The 26,531-nt window shown below is 35.4% G+C and overlaps 1 protein-coding gene across 1 annotated transcript in view; it reads left to right on the top strand.

Annotated features, from left to right (window-relative positions):
- COG5 (component of oligomeric golgi complex 5) overlaps window positions 1-26,531 on the top strand; it is a 441,109-nt gene that overhangs the window by 74,816 nt on the left and 339,762 nt on the right. The window contains exon 6 of the mRNA XM_007504435.2: window positions 3,904-4,024. Coding sequence (XP_007504497.2) covers window positions 3,904-4,024 — 121 coding nt within the window. The remainder of the gene's footprint in view (window positions 1-3,903; window positions 4,025-26,531) is intronic.

The raw sequence follows: 26,531 nt of genomic DNA, 5'->3' as shown, positions 1-26,531 counted from the left end.
CTGTAATATAGTCCCAGTGGTGATATCATTGAATAAAGAGAAATGCACAGGCATAGTTCTAAATGGTTTCCTAGAATTGTTGCACTAATCCAAACTCCAATAATGCATTAATTTGTTTATTTTTCTTGTTATTTCCCCTTTTTCCTCCTTGTCTTTTTCAAACTGATGGGGATGAAGCAGAACCTTAGAATTGCTTTGATTTGCACTTCTCTAATTATTAGTGATTTGGAACACTTTCCTCCCTCTCCTTCCCCAATTTTGACTATTTTCCACTTGAGGAATGATTGCCATGTTTAATTTGAGGTACTGGACAGAGATGCAGGAGGAGATCCCCAGAAAACAGTTTGAAATTTGGAGCCTGAAGAGAGAGATCATGGCTAGAAATTTATATTTTAGAGTTGTTTGTAGATAAAGAGTAATTGAAACTATATTAGTTTATCAAGTCACCAAGAAAGAGATAAGTGAAGAGGACTGAGGGCAGAATGTTGGGAACACTTCATACTAAGTGAACTGGAAGAAGGGTGAATTAGTTCACTGAAAAATTGTCAAATAAGTAGGAGAATCAGGAGTGCCAATATCTTTAAAGCCAGGCGAAAGGAGGATGGAAAAGAATGGAACTTAATATCAAATGCTGCAGAAAGATTAAATACAATTAAAGTTGAAAAAAAGGTCATTATGTTTGGCAATTAAGAGATTACTGTTAATCCTGAAGAGCAATTTCTGTGGAGTGATAGAAATAGAAAGTGGATTGCAAGATATTGAGTGCTTATGTATGTACATCAGATAGAGACAGAGGCAGTAGGAATAGGGTCCCTTTTACAGAAATTTATCTGGAAGGGGAAAGGAGAAATAGAATAGTAGCTTAAAGGGGCATCAGTATAAAGTGTAGTTTATTTTAGAATACAGGAGATCTAAGCACGTATCTAGACAGAGGAAGGAGCAGGTACAGGAAGAGAGATTTAGGAGAGGGGAGAGTGAAAGGAAATGGTCCAGAGCAAGGATGCAAGGGATGGAATAGGCATAGTTATAAATAGCGTTTTCCTTGGCAATGAATTCAGCCTCATCCTGATGGGAATGATGAGAGACTGAGTAAGGACACAGAGAAATTTTGAAATGTAGAAGAGATTAGGAAGTTTATGGCAGGTTTTCTCTGCAAAGTCAGTAATAAGCACCTGATGGAAAAGAAATAAGTTTGAGGAATGAAGAAAAGGTTTGACACAGTCACTATGGAGAATATGCTAAGGATTCAATACTTATTTTCAGGAAGGCTTATAGATAGCCAACAGCTTCTATAAGAGAAAACTTGATATAAGGAATATATTAAAGAAGAGAATTGTGTTACTTTATGTTCTGGAGTCAGTGATAAGTGATGCTTTTTACATTCATGAAAAACAAATCATGTTGATACTATGCTTCGAGGTTTACAGAAAAGTTTTCTGTGATATGGATGATGATGATATCAGTTATATCAAGTGACTACAGTTAATCACCAACTGCCATCTGAGCCTTTCTAAGGAAAGGAAAAATTGTATTTAGTATAGTTTTAATTATAATTTATTATATTATAGTCATATGAAAATTAGTTATAAATCATACATAGCGACTCAAGTTCATCAAAATATTAAATTGATAATGACATTACTTTGCTTCCTAATCATTATACATAAATTCAATTTAATTCAGCAAATAATTAGCATATACCTTGTGTAATAATCAAAATAGTTAAGGCCATAAACTGTAGTGATTAAATAGTGGAAGACTTAAATTGTAGTAGATATAAGAGTGGATGAGTAAGTTGTGACCGCAGGAAATATGTTTTCACTACAGTGTTTTATTTTTAAATCAAATATAAGGTGGTCACGAGGGAAATATTCCCAATTATTCAAATATACCCAAGTCAGCTGGGTTTTATAGAGATTTTAATTAATACAAATGAGGAATTAAAGAAAAGGAGAGAAAGAGAGAAAAGGGGGAATAATGAGAAAAGGATAAGCCAGCCCTGGCCAGTCCTGGCCAATCCAGGCTAGGCCCTAAAAGAAAGATCAGTCAGTCCTTAATCACTCACCGCAAGATCTGTCCAAACAAGGATTCTAGTGACACCAGTTCAGCCAGCCATCCTTCTCCAGAGAGAGATTCTTCTGACTGTCCTCAAGAGACTGTCCCAAGAGCCTGTTTCCAGAGCTCTCTCCCAACAGCCTCCTTAGAGACTGTATTCAAGAGACTGTCATCTCTTTATATAGGGAATTTTCTCCTATGTCACCTCCCCTAAATTCTTACATCTACCAATCACAGTAGATGGTTTTCAAAGGACAGACCATTCTTAGTTCACACCTAAGAAGCTGTAAATTTTTGAGTAATTCACACCAGGAAAGCTCTGAGTAAGTTTCTCAGGTCTTTGTTCCTTGTAAATTCACAAGTTGCTCGACCTTTATAGGTACTTATCACCCTTTTGTATTAGTCCTAAAATAGGCATGGCCTAAGACCTTTTTGTCCCACTATAAATATGGGTTTAAGTACTTTTCATTGTTCAGAAAGGAGTTTACACCTTTATCTTCCCCTAAGGCATGCTTAAGTATGGTGAAATAGAGCTCTCACATTCCTGATCTAAGTAGAGTTCTCACATTCCTGATCTAAGTTACTTTCACTGCCCAAATGGTGAATGGTCCCAATGGGGAATTTTTAAGGTTCACAATCCAACCTTATGAAGTAGGGTCTGAGAATCTTTTAAGGTTTACACTTGTGTCTACCTAGTAGTAGTACCTGCTCCCCAGCACTAAGCACAGTGCCTGGCACAAAGGAAGTGCTTAGTAAATATTTATTGAATTGAATGTGCAAGATATTGTATCTAGGATTTTGGAATACAGAGATTAAAAAATGACATTCTCAGGGAGATCACATTTTCCTGGTAAAAACTGGTTTTTATTATACAAATTAAATATTGTATTCCATTGTGCTAATTAATTATAATAATAAGTAGTATCCCTGATGTGGGAGTGTCAAAGATTAAGATCTCATCTAAAGAATTTGACATCTCAGGCTGACTCCATGAAGAGGGAACAAGCTTTATTATAAGAGAATTAGCAAGAGAGATATGATAGAGTTAGCTATTGGGGAGAGGAAGGAAGAAAGGAAGGGAGGGAGGAAGGTATCTGAGAGTTTTTCATGAGTACTTTTTATCTTGATTAGTTACTAAGAAGGGGTCATTTGTTTTGGTGATTGTTGCCCTACTGTTCCCAAGGAACTGATGTAATTTACCAGTGGTTCACTTTGGTCTACTAGGCTTTAATAACCATGGTTCACTGTGTTTCTCCCCTGTGAGGTGGGGAATCAACAATGTAAGTGTATGCTAATGATATGTTAAATACCCTGGGGCAACTTCAGGTTAAATTTGGTCTTTCTGCACAGGCTCTAAGGAAGACAGTGATTGTAGAAATTGGGCTCTGTTTGAACCTAGTCCTGTGTGACTGGGAAACTGAACCCCCTTAACCAAAGGCTTAGGTTATATCTAAAGATCAATATGAATTTTCTCATAATCGTAAATCTAGGCAACCCATACTTCTTTCCTGAAAAGTGGCCCGGTGCTAATCAACTAGTCATTGTTTCCATGTTATTTTGATTGTTTATACCTACTTGACAGTGTTAGGGGAACTATTCACCCCACATCAACACTTTAGGGCTTTCAAAATACTTTGCAAATATGATCTCATTCAATAAATGTGAAAGTTTTAAAAAGATTTTTCAGGCTTCTGAATTAGCATTACTAGTTGATTAAAAATTGTTAAAAGTCTGAGAAAGATTTATCATAAGCATTTTGAAGGACTTTTGAAAAATGTTTATTTGTAGCAGTGATGATGAAACTTCATTAATTGAAGATGCACATCTAATATCCTGATATTTGTGCAGGTAGCCTGTGATTTGCTTCGGAGAATAATACGCATCTTGTATCTCAGTAAGAGACTCCAAGGACAGCTGCAGGGAGGAAGTAGAGAGATAACAAAAGCAGCTCAGAGTCTAAATGAACTTGGTAAGTTCTTTGCCTCCACTAAAGCTAAACACATCTAGTAATTTTCTTGGCTGATTAATTTATTGTGAATTTTTGGTAATATGTGTTAAAATTAGTTAAGTTTGTTTTACATTTTGCCTTTCAAATGATAGATAAGGGGAAGAATTATGATTTAGTGAAGAGGAATTGTGCAGGAAGAAATTTCTTGGTCAAATTTTGCAACTTACCTGTTTGAACTTGGACAAATTACTCAACCTTCTAGGCCTTAGTTTTTGTCTTCTTAAAATGTGAGAGATAGATTAGTTGATTTCTGAAGGTTTTTTCACTTCTAAATTCTGTAATACCATAATGTATTTATGATCTCACAAGACTTTAACTTGCCAGACCGTCAGATTGATAAAATGGCATGATGCTGATATTTTATAATATAGCATGTTATCTAAACCCCAAGCAAAAAAGATTTTTTGTTATTAAATTGAAAGTTATTGTGTCAGTGGAAAATTTTTAAAAATTAAAGTAGTAACCTTCATCTGAGGATTTCAATGAAATAACGAATATACTGTTATTGCATAAGAATACTTGTAGATCTTACCTTACCAGGTACAAGTGAGTTCATGTATGTAAATCAATCTTGCAAACTTTCAAGAATCTTATAGATGTAAAATATTTATTTTAGTAAATAAAAATTCTCATTTATATGAAGTACTGGGACAGATCCACTAATATACAGTATATCCTTCATAATAAGCTGACATTTATTATTATTATTATTATTATTATTAAGTTCTTTAAAGCTATTATTCTTTTATATTGTTCAAATGGGTAAGATAATTACTTTTTTTGTTGTTGAACAGTAAACTTGACTTGTGTATGCTCCCTGAAAACATTTATTGTACTCTATTAAGAGAAAGGGTTGTGCATATGATATATTCTTCATTGTATTCCTATATGATTTTCATTTCCTCTATGTGTAACTTGGAAATTCTGAGTATTTGGTAAGGAGAGATCAATTAAAATACTCTTTTTAAGTTTTTATTAATTATATTTGGTGTTATGTCTGGGACATTGTGGGCAACAATTCAGTCTCTGATAATGTTCCAATTTCATTTTATATTATTGCTTGAATTCATAAGGTTATTTTGAGGCCTATACTTTGGTATGGAGATTTGAATGTTGACCTAGGGGAAGCATCAAGTTTCTGATGAATTAGTCTAACTACTATTTTAGGTCCGGGTAGATATTTGGTAGGAGCTAAAATTATGCAGTTTTCATTAATATGTTATACATTTTCTACTGATGTTTTGCATAATCTGTATTTATTACTAAGTATATGATGCTTAAAGATCACTTTCTCTAATTTCTAGTGACTTTGACTTTGTCCAGAGTTGCTATCATAAACTCCTCCATTTGCACAAACAAATCCAAGCCATTTATTCTGCATAACTTTGTTTACATGTTATTGGCTAAGTTCATATGTAAGTTGTTAATGGAGGGTCATTTGAGTCCACTCTTGTATACTTGTTGTTTAATAGACTCCATCCAGAGATGAACCATTTTTAGGAACATTCTACAAATCTGATGAGATTGATATGTTTTAACTTTTTACTGTTGCTTGGTAAAATAATGTATACTTGTTCCAAAAGTATTTCTGAAGGTTTTGATTTGTTTTTCATATGTTGTGAAAATGTTTGTCAGTGCTCTACCTTCTTTTTGTTGATGAAGTGCTAATGTTTCTGTAGTTGACTTATGCTTATTATTTTGCTAATATTACCTTTTTTTGTTAAAAGACATCAGAAATCTGTTGATTCAATTTATAGTTCTAAAATGTATATTTTCACTGCTTTTTAGAGGTATTAATTGATTTAAATGTATTTTTCTCATCAAGCTTTGATTTTAGCATGCCTTTAGTTTTCTTAATGTATTTAGCCACAACTATCTTCTTCTTGATAACTTTTATGCTCTCTATGCTTTGCCTAGAGAAGACCAAGATACTTAAAATTATTACCTTTATCTTTTTATTCAATTTGACCTCCACAGTTAAGCATGAAATCTCAAGTTTCTATCTTTCCTTGGTATATATTAAGAACTTTATATTTAATAATTCCAGATGACATTTTGAAATAATTGAAGAAAGATTTCAATAGATTAAGAAGTAATTTGATGTTCAAAATGTCATCAACAATAAACATCAAAATGATGTTCAAAACTATAATGTGATTTGATGATGTACATCAAATGACTAAAATTTTTTAATCCTTCTTTAACTTAGAAGCCTTATTCATATTTTGGAGAAACCATAATAGATTTAAGGTTAGGTCAAATGACTTAAGCTGCCTTTGTGCCTTCCTGGAAAAAAAATACTATGATTTTATGTCTATTAGTTTTGATATTCTTTTCTTGGTAGTGTGTTTAAATAGATAATAGTTTTCTGTGTGGTCATCAAATACTTGAGTATTATCACAATTCTTGGATCTGTTAGATATATTTGCAAGTCATGAGTATGGAATTGAGGCAAGCTTTGAGGCAATTATTAAAGATAGTATAAATGTAATAGCATTTTTCAACAGCTTGTTTAGTAATTATTACTGTCTCAATAATAAGCTGCTCTTTACACCAGTGGGACTTACTGGCACACTCTTTTTCCTCAGACAAAATATTATTTTCTAGTATTTAGACATATACATATATTGTATATTACATACATGTATGTAATATATATTTCATATTACATATCCATGTGTGTTCATATGTTTGTGATATAAATGTTTGAATGCTTTGCCTAAAGCATATAAACAGAAATTCTATATTTGGACTCATATTTGGAGGAGTCATTTGTGCTTAGCTATGGATTGACTGAGGTAGTGGTCAGTGCTATTTCATTGAAGTCTTTCTACTAAGTATGGTACTACTGATTTGTTTTGGTTTATTTTACCCATCATGCCCAAAACATGAAAGAATGTCACTTGTTCCTCTGTCCTATGTGTCAAAATGTTTGTCATGATAGTTTCTTGATCTGGCTTGCAATCTTATTTTGCTCTTGTTTTCTTTGATGCTTTGGAACAGTTGCATCCTTACCAGGTTTTTAATCCTACTCAATGACATCAAGAGAGTCTACTTGGATTTTAGGGTTCATGAAAGGTTCTCAAGTTATCATAAATCTTTTCTGTCTGCCTTTTCCCTACTTTGCTATTGTCTTTATTCATAGCATGGATGAGGGATTGTTATTTTCAAAGGTTTGTTATTGTTATTTCTGGGTAGATTAATGTTTATAACTTTTTAGAGATTTTTGCTTTTAAGACAGAAATGTCAAACATGAGGTCTACAGTGCAGTTTTGCAGACTTGTAACACTCCTGATCACTTTAGATCTGCATTAAAATTGCAAAATATTTAACAAAATAAATAAAACTACAATAGAACATAGTGTTCTAATTCCTTATGTATAGTTTAGTGAACAAGTTTCTATTTGAGTTTGATACCCCTGATCTAAGGAAGCAACACTAATAAATGCTTCTTCGTTGCAGTGTTAATTTGTCCCTGATCCTAGTTATTTTGGATAGTCTGCCTTTTACGTGTATAATTCTTTAAGAATCTCTTTAAACTTATTATTTTTGATAGTTTTTAGAATCTGTTGTTTATAAAGTTGACTTTTAAAAATGAGTAATGCTTGAGTGTTGTTTTCACAGTAGATGCTAAAGATAACAGTTAAAAAATCAGAGAATCACTTATTTTTGCTCCATTATCATATTTTAATCTTCAAAAAATAATTTGAAAATATCATTATTAAAACCAATAAAATTACTCGGAAGCTTATTATGTTATTTTTTCTTGAATATCTCCAGTTAGAAATTTGCTAGGTCACGATTACAGTTTCTCTCAGAATCAACAGATGCTGTGATATAATTGGTAGTCTTTTTTTTTTTAGCAAGCATGAATATTAATCATAATATTCTGAGTTAATGCAATGTGGAATAAAAATTTATTATCCCCCAACATATTTTAGCATTAAATTTAGCATTATTGAGTGCTTTTATAAATAACAAAATACTTAATTGTTGAGACAATGTAGTTTATGTTGAAATCATATGTGAATGAACCATATTAACATTTTTAAGAATTTTGAAGATCATAAACTGTTTTCTGTTCATAAAGGTATCACTCCTTACTGCATTTCAGAAGTTTCCAACACAGTGAAAATCTAATCCTTCTAATAGGTAATGTTACCTTAGTGGAACTTCAGACTTATTGACAATGTTACATTGTGGCACATCAAAGTTACCTTTTGGCACTTCAGACTTATTGACTACATGACATTTCTGTAAACGAATCTTTCCCTTATCAGAGTTTCTGGTTCTGAGAACCAAGCAAAAGTGAATTTGGGTACTTTAGCAGACAATTAATTCCCCTTTACTAGAGCACTTGAACAGGAGACTGTATAACCATCTGTATTAGAACCAATATTCTAATCTCTCTCCCTGAGGAAGATAGACTAGTTTTTCCTTAAAAGGTAATGAATTTTTGTTGGCTCAGAAGTCCTCAGCTGTTGACATCACTTCTTGATTGATTAAGTTTTTCAAAAAAGTCAGCTAGGAAGAGTTCTGGAAACTCTCAGATATATATGACTGATGAATTGAATCATGATGGGTAACTTAGGCCAGGGAGCTTTGTTCAACTGAACCAACTCCTGGTGTCCAGAATCTAGCTTTGCTGAATTTCCTTCTGCTCTGGGTGAGTAAATCTCCTTTTGTTAACTGTTAAATGGCCTACAAGTATTTAATTTTGTTTCAGTATTTAATGCAAACTACCAGGAAACTGACCCAAGTCAGGCCCAGCCCAGAATATTATTTGTTGGGTAGGTGAAGTTGAAATTTCTCTTCAGATATAGCTAAAATAAAATAGATGGTCTCTTAAGGTTCCATCCAACTCTCTGGTTCTAAGAATTATTTTTATGTCAAATAGATTAATTGCAATTTTCCTCATAGATAATTAATCATGGAATATAAACTATAAGACTAGGTTACAGACAGAATATACATATATTTCATATATCACATGGATAACTATTTAAATGATCATTTAAACTTAGGGTTTTTTAATACTGAAACTTGAGGCCAGATGAAAATTTGAGTTCTTTGCTAAATTGCATTTATGAGTAATACAGAAGAATGAGCCTCCTCTCCATCTATTGTTTTTAATAAGATTAATTATTGAGCTACTATTTCACCTTTAGTACAACTAAGCTGCAGTAGAAAAGGATGCAGGTCCTACCTCAGTTTTTTCCCAAGAATTCTTTGAACACTATTATAATGAGCCAGGAGAGTACAACTATTTATCTTCTATCAAATTCTTGTCAGAAAGCATAAAATTAAGGGAATTTTTTAAAGCTGAAAATGTTCTCACTGTTGGTCCAGGGTTATCTACTATGCTTTCTCTTTGTATCTGATGAATTGAGGCCTTTTTTTTTTTTATAAAGTAATGAATGTCACAGAGTAGAGAAAGAAATTCAGATTTAACCAATTGTTTACTTTTCTTCTGGAGCATCTTCAGAAAAATGAACCTTCCCTTTCATTGATTTTGCATATTGATTATCTTATTTCCATTTTTTACTGACAACTGGTAGAAAACATGGTCTCCTTTACCCTTCAGAATTGTCAGTGACACAAAATTAGACTTCATTGGAATCAAAGGATCTTTCTGTTGAAGTTATTTTGTAGTTTTATAAGATCTGAATTAAAGGGTTCTTTTAAAAAATGGAAAGTCTTGTTATTGTTTAACAGAATCAACCAGTTAACTGGATGAGATCTCTTGAGTCCTGAAGGGTTCAACTTTAGTTGTAAAAAGTATAGACTTTTTTACTTTTCCCCAGAGATAGAGGTCTATTTTATAGGGAGAGTTTGGGCTAGGAGAGCAGAGAAGCAGAGAGCTTAAATATCCAGTCATGAAGAGAAGCATTAGTACAAAATAGGCAAGATATGGGAGTGGAGACAAACTTTAAAATATAAACTTCCAGGGCAAATCTTAGAATCAATACAAATTCAACTTCATCAATTATATTTTCTACATTTCTGCTACTGCATAGCAATAATGATTGTATTGTGGAATCATTATTTCCCACCCAGCTGACCTCTTAGATTTCATGATCTTTAGAAATTCTACATTCTGAAAGATTAAATCAGTTTGGAAAACCATTCCCCATAGCATACCACACCATGCCCCTGGGGCATCTCCCTCTATCAGATGGGAGAGGTTGGGGGTAGACATCTTGGAGCCTCTCCTACCTCTCTGACTGAGGAAGGCAATTAGGGAATTCACCTCATTATTTTCTACTCACCTCACCTCATGAATTTCACCATTTCTAGAAATATATCTTTCTCCAAAACAAAATCAACTCTGAAACCCACATCTTTTCAAATCATTTCCCTTCTTGGCTTTCCTAATGCACTTGAGCTGGGTAACCTCTCACCTTCTGTTATGGGGTATGGATGTGTACCCCTGGGGTTCGGGAAAGATACCTTTTGCAAGAATGCAAGACTCCAAAATTTAGATTAAAAACAAAAAGAGAAATTTATTAGTTTGGGGAGTAATGTTGAGAATGGCCAGGAGGATAGCAAAGTGGGACAGCAAAATGGGGAGCAGTTCCTGGGAGGACAGCATGAAAGGAAAGGCTGTTCCCCATGAGGACAGCATGGGTGGAAAGGCTGTCCCCTAGAAGACATCAGTTCTGGGGATTTTATACTTTTTAGATGCTATGTCCTGGTGTGGATGAGACCAGAGTGAGTGTTAGTCCCTCAGGCATTAGGTGGGGTGGGGTGGTCATCTGACTGGGGTCTGGCTGGAGGCATAAAGATTCATCTCTTTGTCCATCTTAAATCTAGAGGACTATCAAAGAGGATAAACATCTCAGGACCCTAGGGGGGTCATTGGGTATTTCTAGTTTAAGAGTCAGAGAATGCAAAGGCAAGGGAGTTTCCCTAATAATAGTTCACCTGGGTTTCTGTGGTGTACAAGTGCCCATGTCACTTCCACCACCCCTTCATCTCCTTTTTATGTATTGTCTTTCTCTGTTCCCTATTAGATTGTGAGCCCATTGAGGGCTGGGACTTATGCCTTTCTCTGTGTTTCCAGTGCTTGGAACACAGTAAAGGCTTAATAAATGTATATTGATTGACTCACTGAAATAACATATTTATCGTTAAAGAATCTGCATTAAAATTCTGATTTTTTTACCTTGGGTTTGTCAAATAGAAAAAACGCAGAACTATTAAATAGTCAAAATCACACTTTAATCAAGGGAAAAGGGGTTAGCACTACTAAATGGCGACAACATAGCTGCTCCCCAAGACTGCACAGAGTCTGGATGCCCTGGTCGCTGACCCTTGGGAGTGCCACTGACTCAGGATGGACTACAAGGAACAAAAGAATTTGGGGAACCTATATACCACTCTAGATGACCTGGGGGCTTGTAGTGAGAGGGACAATGTAGTGAGTCTCTACATTGTCTTCATAGAACTGACAAAGGCGTTGGACACAGTGAACAGGGATGCATTGTGGGTGATCCTCAGCAAGCTCGTTTGCCCAGCAAAATTCGTCAAACTGATCCAGCTCTTTCATGTCGACATGACAGGGGAAGTCCTATCTGGTGGAGAGACTTCCGACCGCTTCAACATCTCCAATGGCGTGAAACAAGGCTGTGTCCTCACTCCGGTACTATTCAACCTATTTTTCACCCAAGTATTATGACATGCTGTGATGGATCTAGACCTTGGTGTCTATATCAAATACCGGCTGGATGGCTCACTATTCGACCTTCGCCGCCTGACTGCAAAAACAAAGACAACAGAGAGACTCATCCTGGAAGCTCTCTTCGCAGATGACTGTGCTCTCATGGCCCACCAAGAAAATCACCTCCAAACCATTGTGGACAGGTTCTCCACCGCAACAAAACTGTTTGGCCTGACTATCAGCCTCAGCAAAGCAGAGGTGCTGTTCTAACCTGCACCAGGGAGGCCAACGAACCAGCCGTACATTACAATAGACGGCACGCAGCTTTCTAACGTCAACACTTTCAAGTACCTGGGTAGCACCATCACCAACGACGGGTCCCTAGACCACGAGGTCAATGCCAGGATCCAAAAGGCCAGCCAGGCACGCGGGCGGCTGCACTGCAAAGTCCTCCAACACAGAGGTGTAAGCACTGCGATGAAGCTCAAAGTATATAACGTGGTGGTCCTCAGCTCACTCCTGTATGGATGTGAAACATGGACACTGTACCAGAAGCACATGAAGCAGTTGGAGCAATTCCACTAACGCTCTCTCCGGTCAATCATGAGGATCCGATGGCAGGACCGAATCACCAACCAGGAAGTCCTCGACAGAGCCAACTCCACCAGCATCGAAGTCATGGTACTTAAAACCCAGCTACGACGGTCTGGACACGTCATCGGCATGGACCCACAGCGAATACCAAGACAGGTATTCTATGGTGAACTGTCAGCTGGACTCGGGAAACAAGGCCGACCAAAGAAAAGATTCAAGGATCAGCTAAAGTCAAACCTGAAGTGGGCTGGCATTACACCAAAGTAACTAGAACTCGCTGCCTCTGACAGAAGCAGCTGACGAACCCACATTCACCATGCCGCCACCACCTTTGAAGATGCACGATGTCAATGTCTTGCCGCTGCGCGTGAAAGCCGACACCAGGCCACACCCGCACCTCCTGTAACAACTGGCGTCCCATGTCCCATGTGCCACAAACTGTGCGCCTCAGTCTTTGGACTCCAAAGCCATATGAGGGTACATCAGTAGATGATAATGCACAAAGACAATTGTCATTCTGGGTCATGGAGAAACTACCACTACAATGATAAGAAAGGAAAATGAGGAGTTCCAGACAGAAATAACAGTGAGGGGCTGATGTTCTACAATGGACACAAAAGGGAAAAACCCAGCCCAAGGCTGGGCCATCTGGTTAATGGACCTTAGCCTAAGGGGAGAAACCATAGGGACAAAAGAGATACTTAATATTGGAGGGGATTAGCTGTTCCCACCCAAACTATCAGGAAGTCCATTGTCTGGTGCAGTGAGACCTTCTCTCAGGGGAAAACCTCTCCTGTGACAAGGTCAAAACCTGGGGTTTCTACCCTCAAAAATAAATAAACTGGGGATTTCTGTAGTTCCATGTCGACAGGTTAATTGCTTAGTCTCCGTGCTTCAGTTCATCCTTTTCAAAATAAAAGTAGTAATACTTGTGTTATGGGGTTTAGATGTGTACCCCTGGCATTTGGGAAGGATATCTTTTGCAAGAATGCAAGACTCCAAAATTTAGATTAAAAACAAAAAGAGAAATTTATTAGTTTGGGGAGTAATGTTGAGAATGGCCAGGAGGATAGCAAGGTGGAACAGGAAGAGGGGGAGCAGTTCCTGGAAGGACAGCATGGGTAGAAAGGCTGTCCCCCAGAAGACATTAGTTCTGGGGTTTTTATACCCTTTAGATGCTATTTCCTGGTGTGGACTTGACCTAGAGTATTAGTCCCTCAGGCATTTGGTGAGGTGGGGTGATCATCTGACTGGGGTCTGTCTGGAGGCATAAAGATTCATCTCTTTGTCCATCTTAAATCTAGAGGACTATCAAAGAGGATAAACACCTCAGGACCCTAAGGAGGTCATTGGGTGTTTCTAGGTTAAGAGTCAGGAGGATGGAAAGGCAAGGGAATTTCCCTGATAATAGTTTGCCTGGGTTTCTGGGGGTACAATGCCCTTGTCACTTGTACTACCTGCCAGAAAGAGTTGTTATAAGAAAATAATTTTTTGTAAACTTTAAATTGTTATAGAAATTTGTTTGTTGTAATGGGGATTCTGAGGTTTTATAAGATCCCCAGCTACTAAAGGATCTGTTAATGTTTACTTGTTAAAACTTTATGTACTAATTCATTTTACAAAGATTTTTCATTAACACAAGGATTGAAATAATGTTTACTAAAGAAATTAACTAGAGCAGTCTTCTGCTTAATCTAAACTTTTTGTTGTATATATAAATTTTAATTAATTTGTAAATTAGATAAATTGTTACTATTTGCTTAATAAAATGATTGCTTTGTAAAATAATTTGTTGTAGGATTGCTTTCACTGGGGATCTGCCCCAGTGTATTTTAGCCTTGTTTACAAAAATGCATAAATTTAGGAACATATCTTTTGTCTAAAATGAACTTCAACTATAATCATTAATAGAAATTTCTGTGGTCAGACTGGATATAAGATCTTTGGGCATGGAGAATGATTATTATATAGTACGTAAAAACAACCAGACCGGAAAAAACTTTTGTTTTGTCATTTAGTTTTTTATTTTTAAGGTTTTATAAAAATTTCCCTTTTCCCTTGATTCTTTCAATACCAAGCTTTAGCTCAAAGTTCTTTCATTTGTATGTACTTTTAAAAGGACATGATCTGTTTGGGGTTTTATACAAAAGTGGGAAAGATGCTTATAATAACTTATTGAAATATGACTAATTGTCAGTAACAGCAATATGAATTTGCTTTGATTATTTTCATTTTTTTATGCCATGATAATTGAATGTCCTTTTAATGCTGATCATTTTTAATGCTTTATTCTTACTTTTCTTATCAAAATTTTTTTGGGTCATGGTTTAAAGGTCCTTACCTGCCTTTATCAGGAAATTGTATGATAATAAAAATTCAACACTAAATGTTACATCTAATGGAAGACATTTCCTTCTTTATCATTGAAAAACATTAATTATAATGGTTTATGTTTTTCTGTTCCCAGAGCTTTATGATAATGTTGCTAAGCTGCAGCACTTTGAAGCTATAGAACTTGAGGAAATAATCTTAAAACAAAGCCAAATTCATCTGTGTTGTTTCCTAAGGGGAGGGAGGAAAAAATTGTTTTATTTTATCCTTTCAGATTGTTTTTCTAAAGCAGTCGTTATAGATACTGAGGCACTCTATACTAAACATACAGAATTTGATTCACAGAACTAAGATTTCTTAAAAGATTCAGGAAAGAAACATATATTGTCATGGATTTAGCTTCCTTTTTAATAATATATGTTTATTGAATTGAATTAAATTCCTGAAATTCTGTAAAGTTGAATTAAAGTCTTAAATGATAAGAAAAATATAAGCAATAAGCATGTTTTTTGTGACCATCAGGCAACACAGCTTGGTGTCTCCTATGGAGGTTTCAAGTGAGCTGTTGCTGCAGACAGACTGCTTGTGTGATTGTGGGCAAGTCACTCTTAGTACCCCAAGTCATTCTCTAAGACTGGATGTTGCAAAATAGTGCTAGCATGTATATATATATATATATATATATATATATATATATATATATATATATATATATATATATATATATATATATATATATAATTGCACCTCCTCTGCCCACTTTTGCACTGGTCATCTTTATTTGATTGCCATATCACTCCAGGAATCCACAAACTACAATTTTTTAAAATTTAGAATATTTTTCCATGGTTACTTGATTCATGTGTCATTGTTCAAAACTTATTTCCATGTTATTCATATTTGCAGTAGAGTGATCCTTTAACATCAAAACCCTAATCAGATCCCCATCAAACTACATTGATTGATCATATGTCAAACTACACTTAAAAAAAAAAAAAACCCTTACCTTCTGAATTAGAGAGTAAACTGACTGGAAACTATTACTTGTTGAGATAGAGAAAGGTAAACTAAGGGGAACCTTGTTTCTTCTTATAATGACTGCTGACCTCTGGCTGGCTGTGACTAGAGAGAACTGCTGAGGGAACCTGAACCTGCTTATAGTTAATGGAGGTAAAACAGAGAAATGCTGAGGTACAGGGATGCCACCACACAGGGATACTGGTACACAGGGGAATTACTTAGAAAGAAATGCCCTGGGGTTTACTTTGGGGTTTGCCTATTGATCCCTATTGATTGCTGATGGATCAATCTGTTTCGTAACCCCCTTCCTCCCTCACTCCCTCCCTTAACCAACCTCTCCCTTTTGTCTCCTTCACCTCCCAAATCTTCTTGAAGCTTTTGCTTCTTCCCTCCCTCCTGAGTGAACTATAAAGATACTCTAGTTGCTTTCTCAGTCAGGGGGTTTATTGGGATAAAAGGATGGGAAACTGAGGTAAGAGGGATGAGGATTTCCCTAGACTATGGGGATAATTTTAGAAAGGTTTGAGGAAGTATTCCAGTCACAAACTGTGACTCTGAGACAGTTAGGGAGATGGAGGACAAGTGTTTGAATCTTCTTTTTTCTTCACCAAGAAAATCTCTTCAGTGTCAACTTCAACTGCTCAGAACTAGAGAAACCCCAAAAAACCAAATCATCTTCAGAAAGGTCTTTCAGCCAGGTTCAAACCTCCAGGGAGAGAGTGAGTGACTTCCAGTCAGAGACCAAGTCCAAAAGCCATCTCTCCTTAGTCCCTCACACAGTGCTAATAGGCATTATTTAGTGTTTGTTAAGATGATCACAGCATCACAAAATAATAATAATAATAGCTAGAACTTATATAGCACTTTAAAGTTAGCAAAATGCTTTATATATCTTATCTGTAGACCCCAAATATCTGTTATTTCCTACCCTTAGCAGTAGCAAGGAACTTCTCAAAGTCCTTTACTCTTTTGGTGAGTACAAAGCCATGTATCCCATGTGCCTCTCGTAGCTACATGGGAAAAGGGACTTATTATTATTACTTATTCTCTTCTTTCTCCCTAGAAGCCTTACCTCTCTCTGTTGTATTTCCTACCAAGTCATTTCCTATCTTATCAAATGCTAGTTAAAATATTGCAATTTTTGGTGTGTGGGTTTATACTCTATTATCATGGGGATTAGAGATGTTTCTGTCACCAGAACCGAACCTTTTTTCCTATATGGTATCACTTCTAGTAATAGTCTTCAGATTTACTTTTGGTTACATTCCCAGCAGAGTTTTTAAAGGGATAGTTAATTTACCTGTAGAAGGCAGCTGTGTGGCTAGATAGAGTGTCTGGCCTGGAGGCAAGAAGACCTCTTCATGAGTTCAAATCCAGCCTCAGATTTTTCCTAGCTTTAAGACTGTGGGCAAGCCACTTAACTATTTGCCTCAGTTTCCTCATCTGTAAAAAATGAATGGGAGAAGAAAAGGGCAAACTACTCTAATAGTAATATCTTTGCCAATAAAATCTTAAAGGAGGGGCATGAAGAAGTAGATGTGGAAAAATGACTAAACAACAACTACATGTAGAATTTTATTTCCTTTAGAAGCAATGTTATAATATATGGTGATATTTCTAATTTTAACTCGCATTCTCAGCTTTTTCTATAAATTACCAGAAACACTGAATTTATTGTTCCTCCCTCCTTACCCACACAATCTCAACCAGAGGAAACTGCTTCTGAGGACCGTGTGGGCAAAATGATTTGCGATAAGAGGAGAGCCTGACATTGAGGAGGAAGAGAGAGCATCATTATTTGTCCTGTATCATTTCAGGCTATTTATTATTTGTTTCTTTTTGGTTCCATTGAAGACTTCTATTATTTATTGAAGAAAAAATGTCACATGGTATTGTCACATGAAGTCCAAAGGCAGCTATGTGGCTTAGTGGATTGCGAGCCAGGCCTAGAGATGGGAGGCTCTGGGTTCAAATGTGGCCTCAGATACTTCTTAGTTGTGTGACCCTGGGCAAGTCACTTAACTCCATTGCCTAGCCTGTACCATCCTTCTGCCTTGGAGTAAATACAATTGGAACCAACACTTCTAAGACAGAAGGTAAGAGTTTAAAAGAAATAAAAATAAAGAAACTGTAAGTTCATCAACATAAAATAGCAAAATGTAAAATATACTTGACATAAAATATATATATATATAAAACTTTGTGATTACACCTACATTTTTACTGAAGCTAACTAATAAAAAGGTGAAGGAAGACACAGATTACCTTATTATTGGCTTTCTTACTATTCCTGGCTCTGTGTTGATGCATTTAAAATATATACGACCTTTTTTCATGTAAACCCTCGTGGAAGATCACTTACTTTACTGGAAGTAGTATAGCTAATTTCTGAAGTACTATCCTAGAAGGATGTGTGCAGTCAGCAAATCACGCTACAGCTGTTATGCTGAATATACTTTTGTTCTTTGAAAAGACGTTATTGAAGTAGGCAGTGCAAATAATATTACTTTTTGTTGGCTGGTAGTGATTAGTTTTTATTTTTAATTAACAGACCTTATTAAGTACCTGCTTACTATTCTTCTGAAATCATGGGTAATGATAAATCTATTTTCTCCTATTGACTTAAAAAACACAATAAAAAGGAAAAGCGATGAGTCATAATTATATTGAAGGTTCTTAATAGGAATAAAATTTAGAATTAGAGAGTTGAATAAGAATCTTTATAGTGATCTGACTAACTTCTTACAACTACTGTTATGGAACTGGTCAAACTCTAGTTAAGAAAATTTAAAAGGAAAATGACCAACTTTTTCTTGTAATTGTGATCTTTTATTCACTTAAAGGACAAATGGAGAGCAATTTTTTTGGAATAACTAAGACAGCATAAATCTTCAGCTTTCAAGTGCATGATATTCTAAGTTTTCTTATAAATTGGTTGTTTGGAAATCGAATTTTTAAAATTTCTTATACTTTATGGATTCAATAGATTTTGTGAGTTGAACTGAGAATTACATCATTATAACATTAATTTAACCACAATTGCCTAACTCTTACTAATTTTCTAAGACAGAGGGTAAGGGTTAAAAAAAAAAAGAAAAAGATTAAGGGAAAGACAAAGTTAGATTAAATGTAGCATTGTACCTAAAGTAATGGAACAAGAATTATCTGTAGTCATCATTTAGTAAGCTCTTACTGTGAAGATAGAGACAGGTTTGCATGTACTCACAGAACTGGAAATGACCTAAGGGCCCATCAAAGACTAACTAGTACCTTGTAGAAGAATCCCTTCTAGAGTCTCACAAATGATCATCCATCTTTCTCTGAAAGGTTTTAAGTGAGAGGAAACTTACTTATACTTCAAAGTAGCCCACTCTACTTGTGGATATCCCTAATTGTGAGGAAATTTTTCCTTATATAATGGTTTAAATTAATCCATCTGTAGTTTCCACCTGTTACTTATAGTCTTGTGCTTTGGGATTCAGTATTTAGAAGATTTCTCCATGGTTACATGATTCATGATCCCCCCTCCTGGAGCTGACAAGCAATTCCACTGGGTTATACATGGATCATTGTTCAAAACTTAATACTTTTGGACTCAGTAGATGAATTATAATCTTTTTTATGCCTGATATTTCTTCAAATTGAAGAGAAATTTTCTCTTCTCCAAATAGAATAACTGTCCCTTTCTAGTTTATCAGTGGGCTTTTCAAAATGTGGCACCCACAAGCAAACATAGCTCTTAAGATATGGTTCCAAAAGAGACTAGGTGAGCCAGAACTAGATTGGTTCTGAATCTTATAACTTCCTCTGTAGCGTAGGATCTCATTAACAGTTTTATCTGTCACATGGCAATATGAATTATAGTTCAATGGAATCCACAGTTCTTTTTCTAGAGAAAGTGCTGCCAAGTCATGTCTCACCCATAGTGTACTTGAGAAGGTGATTTCTGAACCTCTGGGGGACTTTACATTTTATTCTTTGTTAAATTTCATCTGATCAGACTCAGATGAATGTTCCAGGGCATTGAGATATATGTAGATCCTGGTGGTGTCAAGTTCTAAACTAAATAAAGTAAGAATGCCAAGAGACACAAACAATATTTTCTGAGAGATTCAAAAAGGAATATTTCACTATTGTATGGGACCATCTGGTGAGCTTCATGGCCATTGTGACACCTGGCCTGAGGCTCTAAGTATGTGAAGAATTTTAAGTAGGATATGTTGTGACTTTCTATTGTAAGTAAAGACTAGGTAGTGGAGCAGGGCCACACAAGTTCTAGACAAGCAAGTCATCTAATCTGACTGTAAAATTATAAACTGAGTGGAGGAAGACAGGAAGTTATAAATTTGTCAGATTATAGTGGGATTTGTATGTCATCCATTGAACTTCAGGCTTCATTTGGCTGGAAGTGGATTGAAAAAATATTCCAGTGGATATTGGCTCTATCACAATGTCTTTATAGATGAGAAAATAGAAGAGCTTCACAGAAGTCACACAATTATTGTAAGAATGTGGATTGTAATCCAGTATTGACAGTTCTTATTTATATGTGCAAACAGGGGAATTCCTTCACTGAGTGATTTGGCTCACAATAATTTAGACTTCAACCATATTTTCATCACACTTCCACCATATTTTTTATCACTGGGAAAATGTATTTTGTGATGAATTTTAAATTGGCGATATATATCAGAAGAAATAGGAAAGTAGTTAAGAAAAATAATGAATTCATTAAAACTGAGGTGAAAAACTTCAGGCTTTAAAAAAGTATCATATAATCAGATCACATGAGCAAGAAGGCATTTTCTTTTTTAAAAAAAATTACTTCTTTTTAAATATTTTTCCATGTTTTTTTTTCATTTTTCCCCCCTCCTGCCTCCCTTCCCCCCTCCTGGAGCTGTTACGCAATTCTACTGGGTTATACATGTATTATCACTTGATACCTATTTCCACATTATTCATTTTTGTAATAGAGTAATCTTTTAAAACCCAAACCCCACATCCTATACCCATATAAACAAGTGATAAATCATATGTTTTCCTTCTGCATTTTTACTCCCACAGTTCTTTCTTAATGTGGATAGCATTCTTTCCCCTAAGTCCCTCAAGATTGTCTGAATTATTGCATTGCTATCAGTAGCAGAGTCTATTGAATTTGATCATCCCATAATGTTTCAGTTACTGTGTAAAAGGTTCTCCTGGTTCTGTTCTTTTCATGGAGGTCATTCCAGTTTGTATAGAAATCTAGCAGTTCATCATTCCTTATAGCACAATAGTATTCCATTACGAGATAACATTTTCTGTGGTCCACACAACTTCTCAAATTTCTCCAAACAGAAACTATATGCACCAAAAGATAAAGCAACTTCAGCTGTTTCCATCATCTAGGACACCTAGAATCTAAAGAAGGTTTTTTTTTTAAAAATACTAACCTAAAACATAAGAACTTATAATATTTACTGACTTTGTGCTTTCTTAGGACCCCTCCCCTGCCTCCTATGCTATCCCATTGAGGCCATATCAACAGTCAAGGACGTGACACAGGCTTACATGAAAACCTATACCATAGTCCATTTTCCCTTTTTACATTGCTATGGTGACTCCTGTTCTAGGCTGTGCAAGTTTGTTCAGGCCTATGCAACTAACTTGGCCTTTCAGAAGAAAAGCCTGTGGGGCTGCAGTTTGGATGTATCATTACCACAACGTTTTGAGCTACTGGGGCTTAAGAAGCAGGTCAGAGAAAGGAAAATTTGGGGTGGGCCTCTAGGCACCCTGAGGAAAGGGCACAGCTCCCACCTGGGGCTAGTTTTGACACTCAAAAGTCATTTGGGGAAGAAACTAAGGCTAGTGAACTGTGAAATCCCCAGTGTGGGAGGGGACTGGAGGTATCACCTGGGTAAATCACAGTCAGAGGGGAAGGAGTCAGGGGGCAGAAAATAAGAAGGGGTGGGGCAAAGTACTAAAGATTTCAGAAAGAAGAAAATTTAAAGTCCTTGAACATAAATGGTTTAACATAAGGAAAATATGGCCTGCCGCTCTATTAAATGAATTTAAGCATCTATAATAAATCCAGCAGAATAAATTAAAATGATCCAACATTAGATGAAAAAGAGGACCCTATGGAGTTTGAGAACATAGATTCACAATATCCTTGAGGGGTTTAAAAGAGAATTGAGAATTATGAGAGTAGAATTTATGTCCTGATACCAAAAATAATGAATTAAAATAGAAAAATTTGAATCTACAATTATAAACAGAGAGAGAGAGAGAGAGAGAGAGAGAGAGAGAACACAATAGATTAGGAAGTGAAGGACAATCTAAAAAAATAGAAGGAAAAAATTAAATATATACTTATGCAAGCAAAACATATTGAACTCAAAGACAGGATGCACAATCAATTGATTATAGGTTTCCCAGAATCCATCAGAACAAAAAACTATAACACTATAATGAAGGAAATAATAGAAGAGAACCACCCAGAATTTTAAATGTAGAAATTGAAATTCCAATTGAAAGAATTCACAGATCACATTCAGGAAAAACAAGACAAAAATACCAATGCTGACAACTCCAACACTCATGCTGGTTAAATTTAACAATTCATTTCAGAAACAGCAAGTTCTACAAAGCCATTACGAGAAAGATCTTCTAAGGCAAAGGAAGGGACATTCCAATAACATGACTATCCAACACCCACTGGAAGGAGGAGTGGGGAGTGGAATAATGTGTTCTCAGAAAGAGAAGAATCTACAGGGGGAATGAGTGAGGGGAAAGATTAAAAAAGAGTAAGGGGCTGCTAAAGTAATGAGTCTTTACTTTGGAGGTGGGAAAAGGGTTCCATTGATGAATTCTTCCAAGAGTGAAGAGATAAGGTCAGAGAAGGGAGATGAGGATCTTATACTGGCTAAGGTCTGGGGGCATTTCATATTTGAACAGTTTGCTTTTCTAGGGAGGTGGGATGGAGTAGAGTTGGAACCCCTAGAGGCAATGGGCACCTAGAGGAGTGAAAGAACATGAAGAGGGAGATTTCCAGGGAGATATAGAGAGAGTAAAAATCACTGCTGAGCTACATTATCAAAAATGTGGTAGGAGAAGAGCCCTACCTAGAGCCAGTGTCCTCTCTCACATCTGTGATAATTGACACTGTTTTGGAAATAGAGGAGAAGGGGAATCTATGGGGAAAGTCCTACAAGGTAAGACAGGCTCTTTAGAGGGAAGAGCCTAAAATGGATACCTTGGAAACTTTGATTGTATGAAAAATTCATAGTAAAAGAGAGCAACTAGATAACTTTAAGGATTACAAATCAGAGAATGTGCGTCTAGAGTAAACTGAAAAGGAAAATGACTAATAGAGTGAGAGAAATCCTATTTGTAAAGGGGCACAACAAAAAATGTTAAAACTAAGGAACATGAATAGTTGAAGGGGAGGAGCAGAAAGGGCCCTATCAGACAAGAAAAGGGGAACAAGGGTGAGGGGAAGAAAGCCAGTGGGAATGGGACCACCTTAAAAAAGAAAAGCAAGTGAAAGAATACAATATTGTGTTTACAGCAAAAGAGAGAGCTTGAAACTGAAAAGCTTCTTCACCAATTACATTAATGCAACTAGAATAAGAAGGGAAGAGGTCAAATAGGGGGAAAAAAAACACAAAACTGTTCTATTATATATTTCTTTGATCAGAGTTTGGAATCCAAGATATACAAACTATATAAATATATATGACTAATAGCCATTCCCTAATATATAAAAGATGAAAAGATATGAACAAACAGTTCTTAAAAGAACAACTTCAAATTATTCACTACCATGGAGGGGTGGGGAAATGCTTTAAGTCACTAATAATAAGAGAAATGCACATCTAAACAACACTGAGGTTTCATCTTATAACCTACAAATTGGCAAAAATGTCAAAAAAAGGCAACAGTCAAAATTGGAGGGATCCTAGAAAGATAGGCTCACTAATGCATTGTTGGGAAAGCTGTGAAATGGTAAACCACTTTGAAAAGCAATTTGGAGTTATGCGGGCTAAGTGACTAAAATGTGCATCCTTTGAACCAAAGACTCCATTACTAAGATTATACCCCAAGGAAGCCTTTGAAAAGAAAAAAGCCCCCATATACCCTAAAATATTTATAGCAACATGTTTTGTGATAGCTAAAATTTGGAAGCAAAGCAGATGCCCATCATTTGAGGATTGACTAAACAAATTGTGGTACATGAATTTAATGGAATATTATTATTTTATAAGAAATGATGTATGTAATAAATATATAGAAGAATGAGAAGATCTATATTGTAAAAGAGAGAATCTTTCTTTTACAATATGAACTGAGGATGCAGTGTGAAGTAAGGAAAGCTAAAAACAATATATACAATAACCATTGTTCAGTCATATCTGACGCTTCGTAACCCTCTTTGTGACCACTGTTGATAAAAGTTTTGTTGGCAGATACTAGAATAGTTTAGCATTTTCTTCTCCAGAGGATTAAGGCAAACAGATATTGACTTGTCCAGGGTCATATAGCTAGTAAGTGTCTGAGAGGCCAAACGTGAACTCAGGTCTTCCTGACTCCAGGCCTAATGCTCTCTCCACAGAGCCATCTAGCTGTCCCATATACTGTAACTGCAAGAATGTAAATGGAAAGATCGATAAATCAAAAAATCAAAAGTAGTTGTAAAAAAAAATCATAAAGATCAAATGGGTCTCAAATAAAGACATATGAGATGACATCCCCAGCACACCCCTTTGTGGAGGTCAGAAGTCTCACAGATATTACATATTGCACATATTTTGAGGCTTTTTCAATGTATTGATTAGTTGTGCTCCCCCCCAATTTATTCTTTTGAAAAAACACTTTTTCATATGAGTTGGCTTTTGGGGAGAGAGGAGGTGAAGGATACATAGGATACTATGGTGATCTAAGAAACAGAAAACAAAAATAAAATTTTATTTAAAAAGACTCATATCTTAATCCATAGTAAACTTTTTAAAAAATCATGAGCTATTCCTGTCTTATAACTGAAATCTGTGAATGATCTACTTTCCTGTTGCTAGGTTTATTTTCTGCTTTTGAATTTGTCTACTTTCCAGTAAGTTTCCTAATTGTACATTTTCAATTTAATCATTTGATGTAACAATGACCGCCCTGTGGTATTGTTTTCCTTCATAGTAGGAAACCTTGAGAAAAATAAAGATGCTTGTGGATGAATGAGTTAGGTGGTAGGATTTATTTTTTGCATCAGACTTATGTTTTCATTAATAAGGGAAACTCTCAGTAAAGAAAGTCTCTCTCTGCCAAAGTATTTTAGCAGCTTATCTGTTATTTATAGGCTTCGAGAGATGTGACCTGGCATACATAGCAAATATGTATTGAAGGGCAAGATTCAAACTCAGATTTTTTTTTTAATCTTTATCTTCTGTCTTTAGAATCGGCCTATGTATTGGTTCCAGGGCAGAAAAACAATTAAGAGTTAGGGAATTGGGATTAAGTGATTTTCCCAGAGTTACACAGCTAGGATGTATCTGAGGTGAAATTTGAACTCAGGACCTCTAATCTAGGTCTGGCTTTCTCTCCACCAATTCTCCTAGATGCCCCATTAAATTGAAGTCTTTTTCTTATTTTATAATATTTTATTTGATCATTTCCAGGCATTATTCATTAAAGACAAAGATCATTTTCTTGTCCTCCCCCCACCCCCCATAGCCGACGCGTGATTCCACTGGGTATCACATTGAAGTCTTTTTTATTTAAAATCTGCTCCTTCTGCTTACTATGTCTCATGGCCTATTGGATGATACAATACTATATATATATATAATTAAAACCTCATTTTGGTTTCTAGTTTAGGGTTTCTTTCCCTTCCTACTCCCTAGAATATTGTTCATAATTAACAAAACTGACTAACTTTTTTATTTCCTTTTATTTCATCTGCTTAGCTATGTAGAGGCTTTAAAATCTGAAATTTTAGGAGTAACAAACCATGTGAGGATTTAACAGTTTAAAAATAGATTTTTAGGTATAGGTTGCAGAACATAGGCTAAATATATTATTTAAAAGCACCACAACCAACAACAAAAATAGATCAGTGTGTGGGACTAAATAATCAAGAAACAGAGATAGTAGAAAATAGTAGCCCATTTAAGTTCAAGAACATAAATTACTGGAGAGAGAATTTTTTTTTAATAAGAACTGTTGGGAAAACTAGAAAGCCAGTTGGTAGACAATAGTTTTATATAAAGTTCATATACTACATACTACAATTTATTAAAAAAGAATTTTCTACCTATAAATGTGAAAATCATAACATAAAAATTAGTATAAAATGAAAGTACTTTTAACAACTAAGAGGGAGGGAACAAAATTGATAGCCAAACATGTGATAAAGGATATCATAGATTATTTTAATACATGAGGTTCAAAAATTTTGCATGATTAAAATTAATGCAGTTAGAATAAGAAAAGAAATGGTAGATGAGAAAAATATCTATTGAGAAAATTATCTATCAAATATCACCATTAAAACTCTGATATACAAAATTATAAGGAGTTGTTACAAATATTTAATATTAGTAATCATTCCTTATTATATGAGTAGACAGAGATGACCTTCAAAAAAAGAATTGTAAACTAGAAATGACCAAATTAAAACAATTCACTTCCCTTATAATTAGAAAAATGCAAATTAAAGGGACTAAAATTGTATTGATGAAATGGAATTGATCAGTGTTGGAAGGATAGGGAAAAGAGACATATTCCTACTTTGACATATAGTCAATTCTCATTACTCTGGCCTTCTTGATGTTCCTTGCTTAAGTTGCTCTATCTCCTCATTTCCATGCATTTTCAGTGGTTATACTTTGAATC

Source organism: Monodelphis domestica, chromosome 5 (assembly GCF_027887165.1).
Source record: "Monodelphis domestica isolate mMonDom1 chromosome 5, mMonDom1.pri, whole genome shotgun sequence".
Lineage (NCBI taxonomy): Eukaryota > Metazoa > Chordata > Mammalia > Didelphimorphia > Didelphidae > Monodelphis > Monodelphis domestica.
This window is presented reverse-complemented; position numbering and strand designations above follow the sequence as displayed.